Source organism: Oncorhynchus mykiss, chromosome 4, assembly GCF_013265735.2.
Source record: "Oncorhynchus mykiss isolate Arlee chromosome 4, USDA_OmykA_1.1, whole genome shotgun sequence".
In the NCBI taxonomy this organism is placed as follows: Eukaryota; Metazoa; Chordata; class Actinopteri; order Salmoniformes; family Salmonidae; genus Oncorhynchus; species Oncorhynchus mykiss.
The window spans coordinates 27,453,800-27,473,969 of NC_048568.1; the positions used below are offsets into that span (position 1 = coordinate 27,453,800).

General features: G+C 44.6%; 1 protein-coding gene across 14 annotated transcripts in view; it reads left to right on the forward strand.

Annotated features, from left to right (window-relative positions):
- The window catches only part of LOC110522432 (otoferlin), a 122,292-nt gene that overhangs the window by 51,703 nt on the left and 50,419 nt on the right, over window positions 1–20,170 (forward strand). For all 14 annotated transcript variants that reach the window (XM_036976029.1, XM_036976028.1, XM_036976036.1 and 11 more), the window contains exons 6-8: window positions 18,752–18,822; window positions 19,430–19,562; window positions 19,710–19,764. In XM_036976029.1, the coding sequence (XP_036831924.1) occupies window positions 18,752–18,822; window positions 19,430–19,562; window positions 19,710–19,764 (259 nt within the window). The remainder of the gene's footprint in view (window positions 1–18,751; window positions 18,823–19,429; window positions 19,563–19,709; window positions 19,765–20,170) is intronic.

Below are 20,170 nucleotides of genomic sequence, written 5' to 3' on the forward strand. Positions count from 1 at the left end.
GGCAGTCTATGTTTGTTTTTCTATGTTGTGGGGCAGTTCTATGTTTTCGGCCTAGTATGGTTCTCAATCAGAGGCAGGTGTCATTAGTTGTCTCTGATTGAGAATCATACTTAGGTAGCCTGGGTTTCACTGTGTGTTTGTGGGTGATTGTTCCTGTCTTTGTGTAGTGTTCACCAGATAGGCTGTATTAGGTTTCACGTTCCGTTTGTTGTTTTCGTATTCATTTAGTTATTTCATGTATCGTCATTCATTCATTAAAGAACATGAGTAACCACCACGCTGCATTTCGGTCCTCTCTTTCAACAAACGAAGAACGCCGTTACAATCCTGACCAAGATAAAGCAAAGCAGTGCGACAAAAACAACAGCACAGAGTTACACATAAACAAACGTACAGTCAGTAACACAATAGAAAAATCTATGTACAGTGTGTGCAAATGTGGAAGATTAGGGAGGTAAGGCAATAAATAGGCCATAGTGGCAAAATAATTACAATTTAGCATTAACACTAGAGTGATAGATGTGCAGATGGTGATGTGCAAGTAGAGATACTGGGGTGCAAAAGAGCAAAAAATAAATAACAATATGGTGATGAGGTAGTTGGGTGTGCTATTTACAGATGGGCTGTGTACAGGGACAGTCGGCTGATCTAACAGCTGAAGCTTCAAGTTCATTCCAGTCAATTCATTCCAGTCATTGGCAGCAGAGAACTGGAAGGAACTGGAAGGCAGGCGAAGAGGTGTTGGCTTTGGGGATGACCAGTGAAATATACCTGCTGGAGCGTGTGCTACGGTGGGTGTAGCTATGGTGACCAGTGAGCTGAGATAAGGGGGTGCTTTACCTAGCAAAGATTTATAGATGACCTGGAGCCAGTGGGTTTGGCGACGAATATGCAGCGAAGACCAGCCAACGAGAGCATACAGGTCGCAGTGGTGAGTAGTATATGGGACTTTGGTGACAAAACTGATTGCACTGTGATAGACTACATCCAATTTGCTGAGTAGAGTGTTGGAGGCTATTTTGTAAATGACATCGCCGAAGTCAAGGATCGGTAGGATAGTCAGTTTTACGAGTGTATGTTTGGTAGCGTGATTGAAGGAGGCTTTGTTACGAAATAGGAAGCCGATTCCAGATTTAATTTTGGATTGGAGATGCTTAAAACCTGTTACGGCTAGGGGTTCCGCTAGCGGAATGTTTTGACAACATCTGGTGAAATTGCAGAGCGCGAAAAAAATAAAAATAAAAATTGAAATATTTAGCTTTGATATAATCACAAGAGCAATACACCAAATTAAAGCTTAACTTCTTGTTAATCTCGCCACCGTGTCAGATTTAAAAAAGGCTTTACGACACAAAACTCAGAAATAACGATATAATTCATGCCTTACCTTTGAAGATCTTCTTCTGTTGGCACTCCAAAATTTCCCATAAACATCACAAATGGTCCTTTTGTTCGATAAATTCCGTCGTAATATCTCCAAAATAAATGGTGCGTTTGATTCAGAAAAACACTGGTTCCAACTCGCCCAACATGACTACAGATGTTCGAATAAGTTACCTGTAAACTTTGTCCAAACATCCTAGCTTCTGGGCCTGAGTAGCAGGCAGTTTATTTTGGCCATGCTTTTCATCCGGACGTGAAAATACCGCCCCCTAGCCCAAAGAGGATTTATTAATGTGAGTCTGGAAGGAGAGTTTACAGTCTAACCAGACACCCAGGTATTTGTAGTTGTCCACATATTCTAAGTCAGAACCATCCAGAGTAGTGATGCTAGGCGGGCGGGCGGTTGTGGGCAGCAATCGGTTGAAGAGCATGCATTTAGTTTTACTAGCATTTAAGAGCAGTTGGAGGCCACAGAAAGAGTGTTGTATGGCATTGAAGCTCGTTTGGACGTTTGTTAACACAGTGTCCAAGGAAGGGCCCGATGAATACAGAATGGTGTCGTCTGCGTAGAGGTGGATCAGAGAATCACCAGCAGCAAGAGCGACATCATTGATATATACAGAGAAAAGAGTCGGCCCTAGAATTGAACCCTGTGGCACCCCCATATAGACTGCCAGAGGTCCGGACAACAGGCCCTCTGATTTGACACACTGAACTCTATCAGAGAAGTACATAATCAGCATCATTATAAATGTGCATGCATCAATGTCATAGCTAGAACCATCTCTTCATCATCAGTAGCCCTTTACACTCGTACTCATATACGAGTCATAAAAGTGCATTGAAATTAATTAGGAACTGTGCACACTTTGGAGGTGTGTGGCTACTTGCAAACACCACATAGTCCTCTCACTCAAACCCTTCTCATTGTTGCAGCTACCTCATATTTTCCAAGAATATTCTTATCATGTTACTGAATGTATCCAGACTATTTTCAGATTTCGTTATCAACAATTGCTCTCACTCTGCTTATGTTAATGTGAATAAGGTCAAAATCAAATTAAACATACACCTGATTTTCTGAGCAATCTATTGAATTATGTAAGGGATAATTAACGAAGGGCTATGCGTTCCGTGGAAAATAATTAACAATGTTGAAGGTGTGTTTCGCACTAACGGAGTGGAACTATAACATTCCACGGAGTTGCATTATTTTCCATAGAATGCATAGCCCTTCGTTGACTATCCCTTTCGTACCATGGCTATAATTGAACACATTTGCCACTAGAAATGTGTTCATTTGCAGGTAGAAATGTGTTCAACATCCACTGAAGTAGCTAGTAAGCTAGTAAGTTGCATTGGTAACCAAATAAACAGAGTTGCTAGTGTATCCAACCGAACCATCAGTCATAGCTTGCTATTATGATAATTGAATTCAACAATGACAATAATGTTTTCAATTCAGCTTTTGCGTTTAAAAGCAGCTCAAACATAGAACATAAATTGAACATTGATTATGGCAGTAGGTTGAGTATGGAAGTAGTTATGTAAACACTCTGCATATCTTAATCGGCTCGGCGTAAGTTCAAAATCAAAGTAAGCATACATCAATTAATACACCTGTTTTTCTGGGCAATCCTTCAAATTATTAGGATTTACTGTACCTTCGGAAAGTATTCAGACCCCTTGACCTTTTCCACATTTTGATATGTTACAGCCTTATTATAAAATTAATGACATTTTTTTCACCCCAGAAATCTACACACAATACCCCATAATGACAAAGCGAAAACAGGTTTTTAGAAATTTATACATTTACATAAATAAGTATTTAGACCCTTTGCTATGAGACTCGAAATTGAGTTCAGATGCATCCTGTTTCCATTGATCATCCTTGATGTTTCTATAACTTGATTGGAGTCCACCTGAAAGCCAGCGCAGACCGTCACCGCAGTGAGGCCCCGGTGTTCACACCAGGGGACCAGGTCTGGCTCTCGACCCGAAACTTGCCCCTGCCGGAAGCTGAGGTCGTGGTTTGTGGGGCCATTTAAAGTCCTGAGGAGACTGAACGAGGTTAGTTACAGGTTACAGCTTCCCCCTGATTACCATATTAACCCCTCGTTCCATGTGTCTCTCCTCATGCCGGTGGTGGCTGGCCCTCTCCAGGAGTCTGAGGTGCGGGAGTTTCCTCCGCCCCCTGTGGACATCGAGGGGGCCCCGGCGTATTCCGTTCGCTCCATACCGGATACGAGGCGTCAGGCGGGGGGCCTTCAGTACCTCGTGGAGTGGGAGGGGTACAGTCCGGAGGAGAGATGCTGGGTTCCGGTGGAGTTCGTGTTGGACCCGTTACTGCTGCAGGAGTTCCACCGTCGCCATCCAGATCGCCCTGCACCTCGTCCTTTAGGTCGTCCCCGAGGCCGGTGTCGGCGCGCTGCTGGAGCCGCATGACTCCTGACGAAATCGGTCCCTCTCCTTATTCGGGCGGCGTTCGGCAGTCGACGTCACCGGTCTACTAGCCATCGACGCTCTACCTTTCATTTTCCATTTGTTTTGTCTTGTTTTTCGCACACCTGGTATATTATCCTCTGTTCCCCCCATGTCTGTGTGTGGTATTGTTCGTTCGGTACGTGTGTGACGCTACAGGCTGGTTTTGCGCCGGGTATTGTGTTAACCCGTGTTTTTTTAATTTGTACCCATTTGGGTAATTTGTGCGCTGGCTTTTTTCCATGGGCCGGAGTGTTGTGACGCAGTTGCGTCCGGCTGTTTTCCTCTGCCTGAATAAAGTGTGCCTGTTCACTTATCTCTGCTCTCCTGCACCTGACTTCCTTCGACCAGTTGCGCACACTCTGACATGTCTACATAAGGTTCCACACTTTACAGTGCAAAACCCTAGGCATGAGGTCGAAGGAATTGTCAGTAGAGCTCCGAGACAGGATTGTGTTGGGGCACAGATCAGGGAAAGGGTGTAACAAATTCCTGCAGCATTGAAGGTCCCCAAGAACTCAGTGGCCTCCACCATTCTTAAATGGAAGAAGTTTAGAACCATCAAGACTCTTTCTGGAGCTGGCTGCCCAGCCAAACTGAGCAATCAGGGGAGAAGGGCCTTGGTCAGGGAGGTGACCAAGAACCCGATGGGCACTCTGACAGAGCTCTAGAGTTCATCTGTGGAGATAGGAGAACCTTCCAGAAGGACAACCATCTCTGCAGCAGTCCATCATTCAGGCCTTTATGGTAGAGTTGCCAGACGGAAGCCACTCCTCAGTAAAAGGCACACGACAGCCCGCTTGGGACCTGAAGAATCTCAGATCATGAGAATCAAGCTTCTCTGGTCTGATGAAACCAAGATTGAACTATTTGGCTGGAATGCCAAGCGTCACGTCTGGAGAAAAACTGGCACCATCCCTACGGTTAAGCATGGTGGTGGCAGCATCATGCTGTGGGGATGTTTTTCAGCAGCAGGGACTGGGAGACTAGTCAAGATCGAGGCAAAGATGAGCGGAGAAAAGAACAGAGAGATCCTTGATGAAAACCCTCTCCAGAGCGCTCAGGACCTCAGACTGGGGTGAAGGTTCACCTTCCAACAGGACAATGACCCTAAGCACATGGCCAAGACAACGCAGGAGTGGCTTAGGGACAAGTCTCTGAATGTCCTTGAATGGCATAGCCAGACCCGGACTTGAACCCGATCAAACATCTCTGGAGAGACCTGAAAATAGCTGTGCAGCAACGCTCTGCATCCAACCTGATAGCTTGAGAGGATCTGCAGAGAAGAATGGGAGAAACTTCCCAAATACAGGTGTGGCAAGCTTGTAGCGTCATACCCAAGAAGACTTATTGCTGTAATCACTGCCAAAGGTGCTTCAACAAAGTACTGAGGAAGGGTCTGAATACTTCTGTAAATGTGATATTTCAGTTTTCTATGTTTAATAAATTAGCTACAATTCTGAAAAAATGTTTTTGCTTTGTCATTATGGGGTATTGTGTGTAGATCATTGAGGATAAAAAAACAATTTAATCAATGTTAGAATAAGGCTGTAACGTAACAAAATGTGGAAAAAGTCAAGGGGTCTGAATACTTTTCAAAGGCACTGTATATCATGGCATTGTTGAATACTGTTGAAGGAAATTCTAGAGCATGCATTATTTCCCTATAATGCACGGCAGAATTCAATTTCTAGCGGCAAATGTGTTCAATTATAACCATGGTATAAAAGGGATAATCAAATAAAATGCAACTCCATGGAAGGTTATAGTTCCCCTCTCCTTGGAACACACCTTCCGCGTCATTTATTATTTTCCATTGAGCTCATAGCCCTTCAATGATTATCCCTAACATGTAAACAGTTCCAGTGGTGTATTTGATCTATTTGGTCTGTGCATGTACAATGTATAGGGCAAGCCTCCCTCTTATGAGGGAAGTGAGTTCGGAAGACCTGAAAGTATGCATTTTAGAAAAGTTTTTCACATACAAACTTTGTATGCCAGAATCTTATAGCCTTTGCAAAAATAACACGGTCGCTGTGATAGAACATTTGCTTTGATTAGCGATTATCTACAATTATCAATCGTCTCATCAGGTTGCCTGATTTCAGAGGGTGTTTATGTAAACAGGATTATTTGGGAAATCGTTTTTCTTTCAAAGCATGTAAAGGTTTTAAACTAACTATTATATTAATCTGACTATCTACAATAATTGTATTTTTGTGTGCATGTAACCATACTCAATGTGGTGTGTTCTTGTGTTTTCTGTTGAATAGTGTGTAGGCTAAGACGGTGTAGATAGCATTTATTTTCCTGTTGGCTGGTTTGCCTGGCTAGGTTCCCTAACCCATTATCATAACACAAGTTAAGTGTTTGTGTGTGTGTGTGTGTGTGTGTGTGTGTGTGTGTGTGTGTGTGTGTGTGTGTGTGTGTGTGTGTGTGTGTGTGTGTGTGTGTGTGTGTGTGTGTGTGTGTGTGTGTGTGTGTGTGTGTGTATCTGTGTGTGGTTGGGACCATACATCAGCCACTGTATTTGGATGTATTAGAGTGAGTCTCTCACCATGAGAATCTCCATCCTCCTGACTAGACAGTTTGTTGTGGGAGTCAACTGGGCATTACAATGGAATGGGGCTCTGTCTGTGAATCCTCATGAAATTCTATTGAACTGACACATACAGTTATCATCTCCTAGAGTTTAGATGTACTGATTTAGTGGGTTTTATTGGACGGAACAGAGTTTTTATAGTGTGTCCCCATAGAGCTGATCTGTGGTTTATGAGACCTGTAAAAAAAGACGCAGGCTGAGGAGAAAAGGGAAAGGGAAAGGGGGATACCTAGTCAGTCAACTGACTGTGTCTTCCTCATTTAAAGTCCTACGGGATCGGTGCCACCCCCTCACCCCGCGGGACAGTTGAGCTAACGTATGCTAATGTCATTAGCATGACGTTGTAAGTAACAAACAAAAAAATCCAGGACATAAACATATCTGATATGGGCAGAAAGCTTAAAATCTTGTAATTTTTTTATTTTATTTTACCTTTATTTAACCAGGCAAGTCAGTTAAGAACAAATTCTTATTTTCAATGACGGCCTGGGAACAGTGGGTTAACTGCCTGTTCAGGGGCAGAACGACAGATTTGTACCTTGTCAGCTCGGGGGTTTGAACTCACAACCTTCCGGTTACTAGTCCAACGCTCTAACCACTAGGCTACCCTGCCGCCCCGTAAATCCAACTGTACTGTCCAATTTACAGTGGCTATTACAGTGAAATAATACCATGCTATTGTTCGAGGAGAGTGCACAATTATGAACTTGAAAATGGATTAATAAATCAATTAAGCACATTTGGGCAGTCTTGATACAACATTTTGAACAGATATGTAATTGTTCATTGGATCAGTCTAAAGCGTGGCACACACACGGCTGCCATCTAGTGGCCAAAATCTAAATTGCTCCTGGGCTGTAAAAATACATTACGGCCTTTCTTTTGCATTTCAAAGATGATGGTACAAAAAAAACGCGCACATACTCACTCACTCACTCACTCACTCATTCACACACACACACACACACACACACACACACACACACACACACACACACACACACACACACACACACACACACACACACACACACACACACACATAAACACACACATAAACACACACCTCTGTCCTTGGTGCTAGACGAGGGCACCTGTCATCTCCTAACTACCGAGGCAACAAAGAGCTAGTCCTGTCAGTGGTACAGTACAGTACAGTAGCACAGAGGAGAGCTGAGATTTTGTGTGAGAGAGAAGCCCAGTGAACCCACACAGAGTGATGACATACTGATGGAAAACACACACTACAGTACTGGAGGAACAATGATGACCTCATGGAACCACTCTGATGATGTCAATGGGCATTGATGCCATTGTATTAACCTGTCTGGGTTGGTGCTCCTTACAGGGAGGAGAATGAGGAGGAGGACAAAAACAGTGTGAACTCAAGGTACCATATGCTGTTTGGGTTGCAGTGTCTCTCCTCTTTGGGTTGCAGCAGTGCCGTCTTGCATGTTTGAGTGTGCGCGTGTTCATGAGAGAGTGTTTTTTTCAGTGACATGGGAGTAGGACACACACACATGCACACTAGTACCTTGGAATCAAAGCAATTAATTTGTCCCTGAGACCGCATCGTCTGTCACCCTAAGGCATTATTACATCATAAACTGAATTTATTATCATCTCACGTTCTATGTATTATGACATTTCACCATGATGAAACAGAAGTCATTCCATACCGGCCCTTAAATCTAAATCAATGTCACACCAGAAGGGTCTTTCTATTTCATGTAGAATAATTACAATCACAGGGCTTATTATGTTTTATGATTATGCAATTGCTAAGGGCTAGATGTCCACGGTAAGAGGTCGTGGAATCTGGTGTGCGTGATATTCATTAAGATGGTTGTATTGCCAGGCTAGCATAGGGAACTGTATTATGATGGTTTTATTGCCAGGCTAGGATATGTAACTGTATTAAGATGGTTTTATTACCAGGCTAGCATAGGGAACTGTATTAAGATGGTTGTATTGCCAGGCTAGCATATGGAACTGTATTATGATGGTTGTATTGCCAGGCTAGCATAGGGAACTGTATTACGATGGTTTTATTGCCAGGCTAGCATATGGAACTGTATTAAGATGGTTTTATTACCAGGCTAGGATATGGAACTGTATTATGATGGTTTTATTGCCAGGCTAGGATATGGAACTGTATTAAGATGGTTTTATTGCCAGGCTAGCATATGGAACTGTATTAAGAGGGTTTTATTACCAGGCTAGCATAGGGAACTGTATTAAGATGGTTTTATTACCAGGCTAGGATATGGAACTGTATTAAGATGGTTTTATTACCAGGCTAGCATATGGAACTGTATTAAGGGGGTTTTATTACCAGGCTAGCATAGGGAACTGTATTAAGATGGTTTTATTACCAGGCTAGGATATGGAACTGTATTAAGATGGTTTTATTACCAGGCTAGGATATGGAACTGTATTAAGATGGTCATACCATGGATAATTTAGCGATTTTAAACCCATTGAATAACACATTCATAAATGGCAAAACAGGCAGTGAAAAAAATGTATCATAAGGAATAAGGTTTTGAAGTGTCTGTCCTAAACCTAGGAGAAAGCTCAAGCTCAAGTTATACTTCCAGTCAATAGACTGTTAATTAAGATGTTTTTATTGCTAGAGGAATCTGGTGTGTGGGAGATTCATTTAGATGATTTTATTGCCTACCGTACAATAGATCAGGGGAGAAGCAGAAGGCTAAGAGACATAATCCTAACCTTATTGAGCAGCCAGATTTGGGTCAGAGTTAATGAGAGTTAGAGCCTTGTACAGTACATATCAAACAGAAGATGAAGACTGTGTAGTTTACTGGTGCAACTTAGACCACCCTGTCTGTAATGATAGCATTACATGTGGTTTAAAGGTCATCCCAAATTCCAACATTGGTACAGTTTAGGAAGGACTTCTGTTCTTCTGACATTGGCATAGACAAAGGATAAGAGAGCGATGGAGTTGGTTGGGTGGGTGTGTGTGTGTGTGTGTGCGGTCTTCAGGTCTGAGCTACCATGGTAAAGTGATAGATAAGAAAAATGAGAAAGGGGTTTCACTGGCCTTTTAATTGCTCTGTATCCCTTTGATTGCACACACACACGCGCACGCACGCACACGCACACACACACACACACACACACACACACACACACACACACACACACACACACACACACACACACACACACACACACACACACACACACACACACACACACACACACACCAGTTTACAATGACATTTGAGTCATTTAGCAGACACTCTTATCTAGAGCTACTTACAGTTAGTGCATTAATCTTAAAATAGCTAAGGAGGTAGTGTGAGGGGGGGTGCTGTCGGATTATGTAAGATACTCTTTGTAGGGTTTCAGAGGTTTTCGGAAGATTGGCAGGGACTCTGCTGTCCTAGCTTCAGGGGGAAGCTTGTTCCACCATTGGACTGCCAGGACAGAATAGAGCTTGGACTGGGCTGAATTGGAACTGGGGTGAAGATAGGGGTGGGAGGGCCAAGAGACCAGATGTGGCAGAATGGAATGCTCGGGTTGGGGTGTAAGGTTTTGAGCATAGCCTGAGGGTAGGGAGGGGCAGTTCCTCTTGCAAGTGACATGGTATTTTAGTGGATGCAAGCTTCGTCTGGAAGCCTGTGGAGAGTGCGGAGGAGCGTGGTGACATGGGAGAACTTGGGACTGTTGAGCACCAGTTGGGCTGCAGTGTTCTGGAGAAGTTGCAGGGTTTTGATAGCACAAGGTTCCCAAGTGGCGCAGTGGTCTAATGCCCTGCATCTCAGTATACTAGGTGTCATTACAGTCCCAGGTTAGATCCAGGCTGTATCACATCCCGGACGAGATTGGGAGTCCCGTAGGGCGGTGCATAATTGGCACAGCATCGTCTGGGTTTGGCCTGGGGTAGGCTGTCATTTTAAATGAGAATTTGTTCTTAACTGACTTACCTAGGTAAAAGGTTTAATAAAAAGTTTAAAATATAAAAAGCAGGAGCCCAGCCAACAGTGAGTTGCACTAGTCCGGACAGGAGATGGCAAGTGCCTGGATTAGCACCTGTGTGAGATGGGGTCTAGAATGTTGTAGAGCATGAACCTGCAGGAGCGAGTCACTGCTTTAATGTTTGCAGAGAACAACAGGGTGTCCAGGGTCACGCCAAGGTTCTTTGCACTCTGAGAGGGGGACACCGTGGAGTTGTCAACTGTGATGGAGAGGTCTTGGAGAGGGCAGGCCTTCCCCGGGGGGAAGAGCAGCTCTGTCTTGCCGAGCTTGAGGTGGTGGGCCGACATCCAAGCTGAGATATCTGCCAGGCATGCAGAGATGAGCGCTTTAGCAGTGTGGAGAGCCTCCGTGACACATGCAGAGAAGAGCAGTCTCTGTTGAGTGATCCGTCTTGAAGCTTGACTGGTTAGTGTCAAGAATATTCTTCTGAGACAGATAGCAAGAGAGTTGGTCAGAGACGGCATGCTCAAGTGTTTTGGAAAGAAAAGGAAGAAGAGATACCGATCAGTAGTTTTTCACATCAGAGGAGTCAAGTGTTGGCTTCTTGAAAAGGAAACTGCATTCTGAAGTCAAAGGGGATGCAGCCAGTGCATACATTTGTGTACTGGTCCCCCCTGTGAATTGAACCCACATCACTGGCATTGCAAGTGCCATGCTCTACCAACTGAACCCCACGGGAACACAGCTCCAGGCTTTGCCCCCTTCTCTGCCACTCCAGAAGGATGTATTTCTGGTCCGTGAACTACAGTTAAAGTCGGAGGTTTACGTACACTTAGGTTGGAGTAGTTAAAACTCGTTTTTCAACCGCTCCACAATTTTCTTGTTATAGTTTTGGCAAGTCGGTTAGGACATATACTTTGTGCAGGACACAAGTCATTTTTCCAACAATTGTTTACAGACAGATTATTTCACTTATAATTCACTGTATCACAATTCCAGTGGGTCAGAAGTTTACATACACTAAGTTGACTGTGCCTTTAAACAGCTTGGAAAATTCCAGAAAATGATGTCATGGCTTTTGAAGCTTCTGATAGGCTAATTGACATTATTTGAGTCAATTGAAGGTGTATCTGTGGATGTATTTCAAGGCCTACCTCCAAACTCAATGCCTCTTTGCTTGACATTATGGGAAAATCAAAAGAAATCAGCAAAAATTGTAGACCTCCACAAGTCTGGTTCATCCTTGGGAGCAATTTCCAAACGCCTGAAGGTACCACGTTCATCTGTACAAACAATAGTATGCAAGTTAAACACCATGGGACCTCGCAGCTGTCATACCGCTCAGGAAGGAGATGCATTCTGTCTCCTAGAGATGAATGGACTTTGGTGCGAAAAGTGCAAATCAATCCGAGAACAACAGCAAAGGACCTTGTGAAGATGCTGGAGGAAACAGGTACAAAAGTATCTATATCCACAGTAAAACGAGTCCTATATCGACATAACCTGAAAGGCCAGTCAGCAAGGAAGAAGCCACTTCTCCAAAACCGCCATAAAAAAGCCAGACTACGGTTTGCAACTGCACATGGGGACAAAGATTGTACTTTTTGGAGAAATGTCCTCTGGTCTGATTTAACAAAAATAGAACTGTTTGGCCATAATGACCATCGTTATGTTTGGAGGAAAAAGGGGGATGCTTGCAAGCCGAAGAACACCATCCCAACCATGAAGCATGGGCGTGGCAGCATCATGTTGTGGGGGTGGGTCTGACTCTTGCTGCAGGAGGGACTGGTGCACTTCACAAAAAAGATGGCATCATGAGGACGGAAAATTATGTGGATATATTGAAGCAACAGTTCAAGACATCAGTTAAAGCTTGGTCACAAATGGGTCTTCCAAATGGACAATGATCCCAAGCATATTTCCAAAGTTGTGGCAAAATGGCTTAAGGACAAGAAAGTCAAGGTATTGGAGTGGCTATCACAAAGCCCTGACCTCAATCCTATAGATAATTTGTGGGCAGAACTGAAAAGGCGTATGCGAGCAAGGCCTTCAAACCTGACTCAGTTGCACCAGCTCTGTCAGGAGCTGGTGTAAACTTACATAACGTGTATTCCTTTGCAAAGCGGAGGAAACCGAGGCAGGGATTATTTTGAATGTTAATTTGGTTAGGCTTTTGTTTTTATTCGTTCAATCATTTTGTTAGTTTTGTGTTGGGATGTAAGCAAGCTCATTCTGTGCCAGCCTGGGGTCGTCATGCTTTCAAAGGCCACCTTTGATCATACCCACAATGCAACAGGTTGGTGGCACATCAAACAGCATTGTGATGGTGTTGTGTTGTGGTGTCTTTTCATCTGTATCAGTGTATCACACGGCAGTGCCAACAAATGACAGATCTAGGAAGTATTTTATGTCTTTAACGTAGACTTAAGGGTCTTTATTCATATGAGGTCTATGTGAACTTACAGTAGCACTGGTAGAATGTTCTGGAGTCTTTGATTGCTACTGTAGCAATGTGTTCTTGGTTTGAAGCTGTGTCTTGTTTGAAGTACTTCTAGTCGGTTAGAGCTTTAGTTGTAGACATCAAATGCTATAGTTGTAGAGGTAACTTTAGATTCTCTTACAACTCCTCAATGTTCCGTGTTGTGTTTTATGTCACTGTTTTTCTTCAAGGTCTTCTGTCTGAGTGCAGTGTTTTGTGTTTTGTAGTGTCTTGCTGTGGTGTATTGCCTGTGCATTATGTGCAATTGTGTTCCTCCCACATGTTGACTGACTGAATGACCCTCCCTGACTTCCTGTCCAAAGCCATGGTGTGGGAATAGATCACCACTCAATACCAGACTCTTTTGGGGTTGAGCATAATGAACATTTTAAAACAGAGGGGTATTCAGAGAATGCCTGTTGAAAGTGAACCACTTCTGCTATTCAGCCTCTCCTCCCTCCTTCCTCCTCCCTCCTTCCTCCTCCCTCCTTCCCCAGTCAACTGCTGAATTGTTTCTCTCAAATCTCTCTTCCTCCTCCCATTATTTCTCTCTTTCTCTTTCTGTCATCGTTTGTTAGGCATTCAATTATTTACATCTCCAACAAGTAGGCATCTGCACATGCAAATACTAATGGAATGCTGTTTCTCTTTCATGATTTCAAGATTTCAGCAGCATACCACCTGCGTCCCACTGATTTTTCTAGCCACTTACTGTGTGACACTAATGAAGAAATAAATACCACAGCAGCCCAGAATACTGCTCTTATTACAAATACACGGAGGAGAAGGAAAGTCTTGTATCATAATTGTATTTAAAATAGAGATTTAGAAAACCTTTTCCAGGGATAAGTATTTTACTAGGCAAGTCAGTTAAGAACAAGTTCTTATCTTCAATGACAGCCTAGGAACAGTGGATTAATTACCTTATTCAGGGGCAGAACAACTGATTTTTACCTTGTCAGCTCAGGGATTTGATCTTGCAAACTTTCGGTTACTAGTCCAACGCTCTAACCACTGGGCTACCTGCCGTCCCAATGAATAATATTGGTCAAATAATAACCACTGCTCTGGTTCTCAGGTTTACCTGATCACTGTCTGACCGTCTGATCACGGGACACTCCTGAGAGAACACTGTGTGTGTTTGGGAGAGAGGCTATTCAGCTCCGTTCAGCCGAGCAAGCAGAGCAGAGCAGAACAGAGCTTTAGGGCGGTTCGTTATTGATGACCTGCAGTTCAATTATTTTTTTCTGTATTTATATTCAATTTCCCTAGTTTGATTTTCTCTTACACTGACCATTCTTTCTTTTCTGCCTCTCTCTCTCTCTCTCTCAACTCTCTCTCTCAACTCTCTCTCTCCTTTCACTCTCTCTCTCTCTCTCTCTCAACTCTCTCTCTCTCTCCTTTCCCCCTCTCTCTCTCTCTCTCTCTCTCTCTCTCTCTCTCTTAACTCTGTGTCAATATTACTACAACGCTCATTATGTTTTATTGATCCTACAACCTCAAGAGTCAGACCCTAAAAGTAACAGTACTGAGACATTATCAGAGTACCAGTTAGGGTTGCTGTTCATTCTCTTATTATGTACCTCATGAGTCATGATAAAACTACAAAAGCACTCTTATTAATTATTTACCAATACTGAACACAAAGTATTGCTTTTTATTAGACCTTGTGACAAATCACACCATAATAATGATCAGTATTAACCGTCATGGTCGGTAGCAGAGGGCGAGTTATTGATCAATTATTGATGTTGGTTTGATGGGTTTAAGAACACCTGCTACATGCTTACTGCAAAGGGTTGTAGCCCAATGCAGCATCGAACCATGATTCTCTCAGTTTGTACTGCTGTAGTGATCTGCTGTGGGGATTATTTGTTTGCTGAGTCTGCTATGGAAGTTCTATTCCTGGACTATGTGGTACTGAAGCTGAAGCACTAGTGGGCTATGGTGCCGTGCTGCACATACCTTAGTAGTTGATGGCTTGTCTGAGGCTACTCTACAACCTGATTCAAGCATACAGTTTGTGTGGTTTTGACTGGTTTGATGTGATTTGATTGGTTTGATTTGCCGTGTTTTGATGACATATTCATTTATAGTTGTTAATTGTTGGGTTTGTCTTCCCATTTTAGTTCAAAGGGAAAAGAAGGACAGACAAACAGGTACTTTGTCACACAGAGCTTTGCTCATTAAGACTTCATAGCACACCCTTTAGTACTTGTATTATACTTTATAAGACATCATTCAGTGGATGAATTCCCCTTCTAGCAGATTCATCTACTTCTATTTGTTCAGATCGACCCTTTACTGAAGTTCAGTCACTTTTTCATTTCCACCTTGCATCACTCCATCTCTCTACCTGCTTACTGATCTTTCATCCAGTCTCACACAGCCCCATCTCTACCCTCGCCATTAAACTAGAGACACCGGGTCACTGATTAAACAACAACAGCAAAAAGCCGAAAGCCTTCCAATCAATTTTTGTTGTCTTTCTCTCACTCAGACACGGTCTCTCTCTAAAGATAATGATGTTGGTTAGCTACTCTCTTATTCCCCATCTGCATTCACTATAAAAGGAAATGAGAAGGCTGGAAAAAGAGGAACAGAGAAGTGTATATCACTCAGTCGGCTCTATGCTTTTCTGTTGTAGTGTTGGGAACTTTCTTAGAGTGTCTCTGGTCTCTTTGTTACAGGGTGTTAAAGTGTATTGAGCCCATTTCTCTGTTAGTTTTCATCCCTGGTGACAGCTCTCTGCGGTTTACTGACAGGCAGCTTCCTGAGTCTGTCTGCTCCAGTTTCATCCCCTCCATCATGTCCCTGCTGTCTGTAATAAGGCTCTGTGATCCAAACTTACCTCTTTAGTCCTCCCAGTTCATTCAACAGTAGCGGTCTGAAAAAATTATACAAATAAAAAACTCTCTGCTCTGACAAAGTGAGAGCCCAAAATACTTCTTCAACCACCACAGTGTGAAATCAAATCACATTTTATTGTTCACATATACGTGTTAAGTAGATGTTATTGCGGGTGTAGCGAAATGCTACTGTGTAGCAAAATGCTTATGTGTTTGCGTGCATATGTGTGTGTGTATGTCTGTGCTTCAGTGTGTACTGTATTAGTCCTCCAATGGATCCCTTGCCATGATTGGCTACACTCGTATTATTTGGTTGTCAGCGCTCCACCTCCTCCCTGCTCCCTGCTCCCTCCCCCTTTTCCCTGCTCCCTCCCCCCTCCTCCCTGCTCCCTCCCCCTTCTCCCTGTGCCCTGCTCCCTCCCCCCACCTCCTTGCTCCCTCCCCCCTCCTCCCTGCTCCCTTCTCCCTCCTCTTTCCTCCCTGCTCCCTTCTCCCTCCTTCCTGCTCCCTGCTCCCTCCTCCCTGCTCCCTCCTCCCTGCTCCCTCCCCCCTCCTCCCTGCTCCCTGCTCGCTTCTCCCTCCTCTTTCCTCCCTGCTCCCTTCTCCCTCCTTCCTGCTCCCTCCTCTTTCCTCCCTGCTCCCTCCTACCTGCTCCCTCCCCCCTTCTCCCTGCTCCCTCCCCCCTCCTCCCTGCTCCCTTCTCCCTCCTCTTTCCTCCCTGCTCCCTCCTCCCTGCTCCCTCTTTCCTCCTCCCTCCTCCCTGCTCCCTCCTTCCTTCTCCCTCCTCCATGCTCCCTCCTCCCTCCTCCTTCCTCCCTGCTCCCTGCTCCCTCCTTCCTCCTCCCTCCCCCTGCTCCCTCCTTCCTCCTCCCTCCTCCCTGCTCCCTCCTCCTTCCTCCCTGCTCACTCCTTCTTCCTCCCTCCTCCCTCCTTCTTCCTCCCTCCTCCCTGCTCACTGCTCCCTCCCCCCTCCTCCCTGATCCCTCCCCCCTTCTCCCTGCTCCCTGCTCCCCCCCCCCCCCTCCCTGCTCCCTCCTCTTTCCTCCCTGCTCCCTCCTCCCTGCTCCCTCCTTCTTCCTCCCTCCTCCATGCTCCCTCCTCCCTCCTCCCTGCTCCCTGCTCCCTGCTCCCTTCTCCCTGTTCCCTGCCCTCTCCCCCTGCTCCCTGCTCCCTCCTCCCTGCTCCCTTCTCCCTTCTCCCTGCTCCCTGTTCCCTTCTCCCTTCTCCCTTCTCCCTGCTCCTTGCTCCCTGCTCCCTCCCCCTTACTCCCTGCTCCCTTCTCCCACCTCCCTCTTCCCTCCGTCCTCCCTCCTCCCTCCTCCCTCCTCCCTCCACCCTCCTCCCTGCTCCCTTCTCTCTCCTCCCTGCTCCCTTCTCCCTTCTCCCTCCCCCCTGCTCCCTTCTCCCTCCTCCCCGCCCCCTCCCTCCTGCTCTTTCTTCCCTGCTCCCTCCTCCCTCCTCCCTGCTCCCTTCTCTTTCCTCCCTGCTCCCTCCTTCCTCCGCCCTGCTCCCTCTTTCCTCCTCCCTCCTTCATGCTCCCTCCTCCCTCCTCCCTGCTCCCTTCTCCCTCCTCCCTGCTCCCTCCTCCCCAACCCTATAGCAGCTTCTGCACTACTGTATCTCCTCCAGCCTCAGATTCATCCTCTCACCTGCCTCTTCCTTTCCCTCCTCTGTCTCCTTTCCTCCCTGTGTACCTCTTGACCTACTTGTCTATGGAAGGAACTGCTAATATGGAATAGAGTGAATGAGTGAAGCGTATTCTGCTGAGCAGCAGGGCGAGAAGGTGCTAGTGTTGTCATCTCGAGCTGGGTTTGGACCCAGGGTATGTATGAACCACTTGAGCTGCTTAAATGTCTGTTCATCTGATTGAGGCTGTAGTCAACACCTGATGATTCTATTCTTGGGTTGTTTTGAGGTGCTATTGGTTTTGTTTTTACAAATATTACAATCTAAATATTTGCATTGTTAGATGGTCAATAATAGACGGCAGGATAGTAGCACAGTTGCTAGGTGATTCGATATGCTTGTCAGTTGAACACACAGAAGCAAGACTTCCAAGGCTTTCCATTCATATTTTTTGATTGTTTAAAAAAAATGTAAGTCTGTTCTGCCTTCAACGTGTTTGAACTTGATTTGAAATGATTAGGAGAACTATAGCTACACCTTGAACCTGGCTTTATAGACACCAGCCTTGAGTGAACAATTGCTAAGTCTTTTGTAGTCTAAATCATTTTGCTTCTTTCTGAAGGATTTTCCATTTCCAATTTATCCTCCCAAACCTGTCATATTGAATAGGGTGTAATATGATATCTATTCTTAAAAGACCATTCCATTTTATCTCCTTCATTTTCTGGTTCTTATCAAAAGAGGGTTAGATAGATATCAATGAATTAATGAAAGAAAAGACAGAAAGCAGACATTTCACTCTGATTGACTGCTTCACTGCTTGAGCAGACAAATTGAAAACCTCCCTTTCGTCTTCTATCTGACATGTATCCATATCCGCAGCTAATTGGACGGTCACGCACATCATTTTTAATTATTAAGGCCCTTCATTTGCCGGTCCGGCAGTGACATCACAGCCTTTGTTGTGGTGGTGATATGTGATCCTCTGTAATAACTGTGTGGTGTTATTGGACACCCCTGGTTTCTATTGTGATGGGGGTCGGGGAGTTTAGAGACTGTCTCATCAATGCGATGTTCATCTCTGCAAAATGTTTCCATCCTGACGGTGCAGTGTGTTACACTGGTGTAGGGTTTAGTTAGTTACTGTCAGTTTTCATCATGTACTCACATGGTTCTTTGTTGAATGAGCTCCTCCTTAGATGAATATAAAGGTTAACTAAGAGAGTCAGCAAAGTCCTCCTAATGACAGCATAATGACAGCAGTTCATGAAATTTGGGAAATTGTCTTTGCCATTAGTCCAAAAGTGGGAGCTCTTCCCAGATATTTGACCTGATTTCACTGTATTGGATTTCAGTAGTTTCTTTCTATTTCTCCATCAGAGCAGGGAAAGGGGTATTCTCAGCCATGAAGCTCCACAAGACCAAGAGCTCCAGAGATGACCACAAGAAAGGTAGGCTTTTACTAACCAGCTGATTATCCAAACCTTGATAAGAAGGGTAGGCTTTTACTTATCAGCTGCTCATACAGACCTTGAAAAAAAGGGTAGGCTTTTACTTATCAGCGCCTTATCCAGACCTTGACAAAACAGGTTGGCTTTTACTAACCAGCTGTTTATCCAGACCTTGAAAAAAGGTTAGGCTTTTACTAATCAGCTCCTTATCCAGACTTTGATAAGAAGGGTAGGCCTATACTAACCAGCTTATTATCCAGACCTTGACAAAACGGGTAGGCTTTTACTAACCAGCTTATTATCCAGACCTTGACAAAACGGGTAGGCTTTTACTAATCAGCTTATTATCCAGACCTTGATAATGAGGGTAGGCTTTTACTAACCAGCTTATTATCCAGACCTTGATAATGAGGGTAGGCTTTTACTAATCAGCTTATTATCCAGACCTTGATAAGAAGGGTATGCTTTTACTAATCAGCTGATATTCCAGACCTTGTTATGCTGAATCAGGTGTGTTAGAGCAGAGATATCCCAGTGAATCTCCAGGAGGAGGGTTGCCAACCCCTTGGCATAAACTCACATGGGTTATTGTGATGGCATCCCACAGATGAGCCAGCCACCCTGGACATGGAGGATCTGGACAGGAAGGCCTTGCGTCTGGGAGGGTTTGGTGGTCTGGACCCAGACTGCATCTCCCTGGCGTCCGTCACCGCCGTCACCACCAATGTCTCCAACAAGAGGTCAGTGTACTGTGTACTTGCTCTACATCTGCTCGTGCAACGATTCATTGACCCTTTATAACACTCTTATTCATGTTTATAACCCACACTATACCAAATTGAGTAAATAGTCAACTGCTCTGGTTTGTGTCTTCTTGACGCTCTCAGGTCAAAGCCTGATATCAAGATGGAACCTAGTTCTGGGAGGCCTGTGGATTACCAGGTGAGAGGAGGAAAGGAATTACCACGACTACAGTCACTGCTGGAAATGTATATTGTATACACTGTGGTTAAATGTAACCATGCCTGTCCAGTTTGTTTAACAACTAGCCCCTAAAGGCAGACAAGGCTTAACCCTACCCCTGCCAGCTGTGTGTGTTTGTCTTCACTGTATCTATGCATCTTTAGCTCTATTACACAATACCTGCTGCAGTTCGTGGAGAGAGGTTTTTTTTTCTTGGATTTTATTAGGATCCCAATTGACTGACTCCAGTAGGGATGAATGGATAGGGCATAGTGTGAAGGCTGGGTGGTTAGAACAAAAGATAGCAGCTCATTAATGTAGCCTAACTTCAGGCTGCGGCTACTCTCCCCTGCCAGCAACAGCACACTGGCCTATATACATTAAT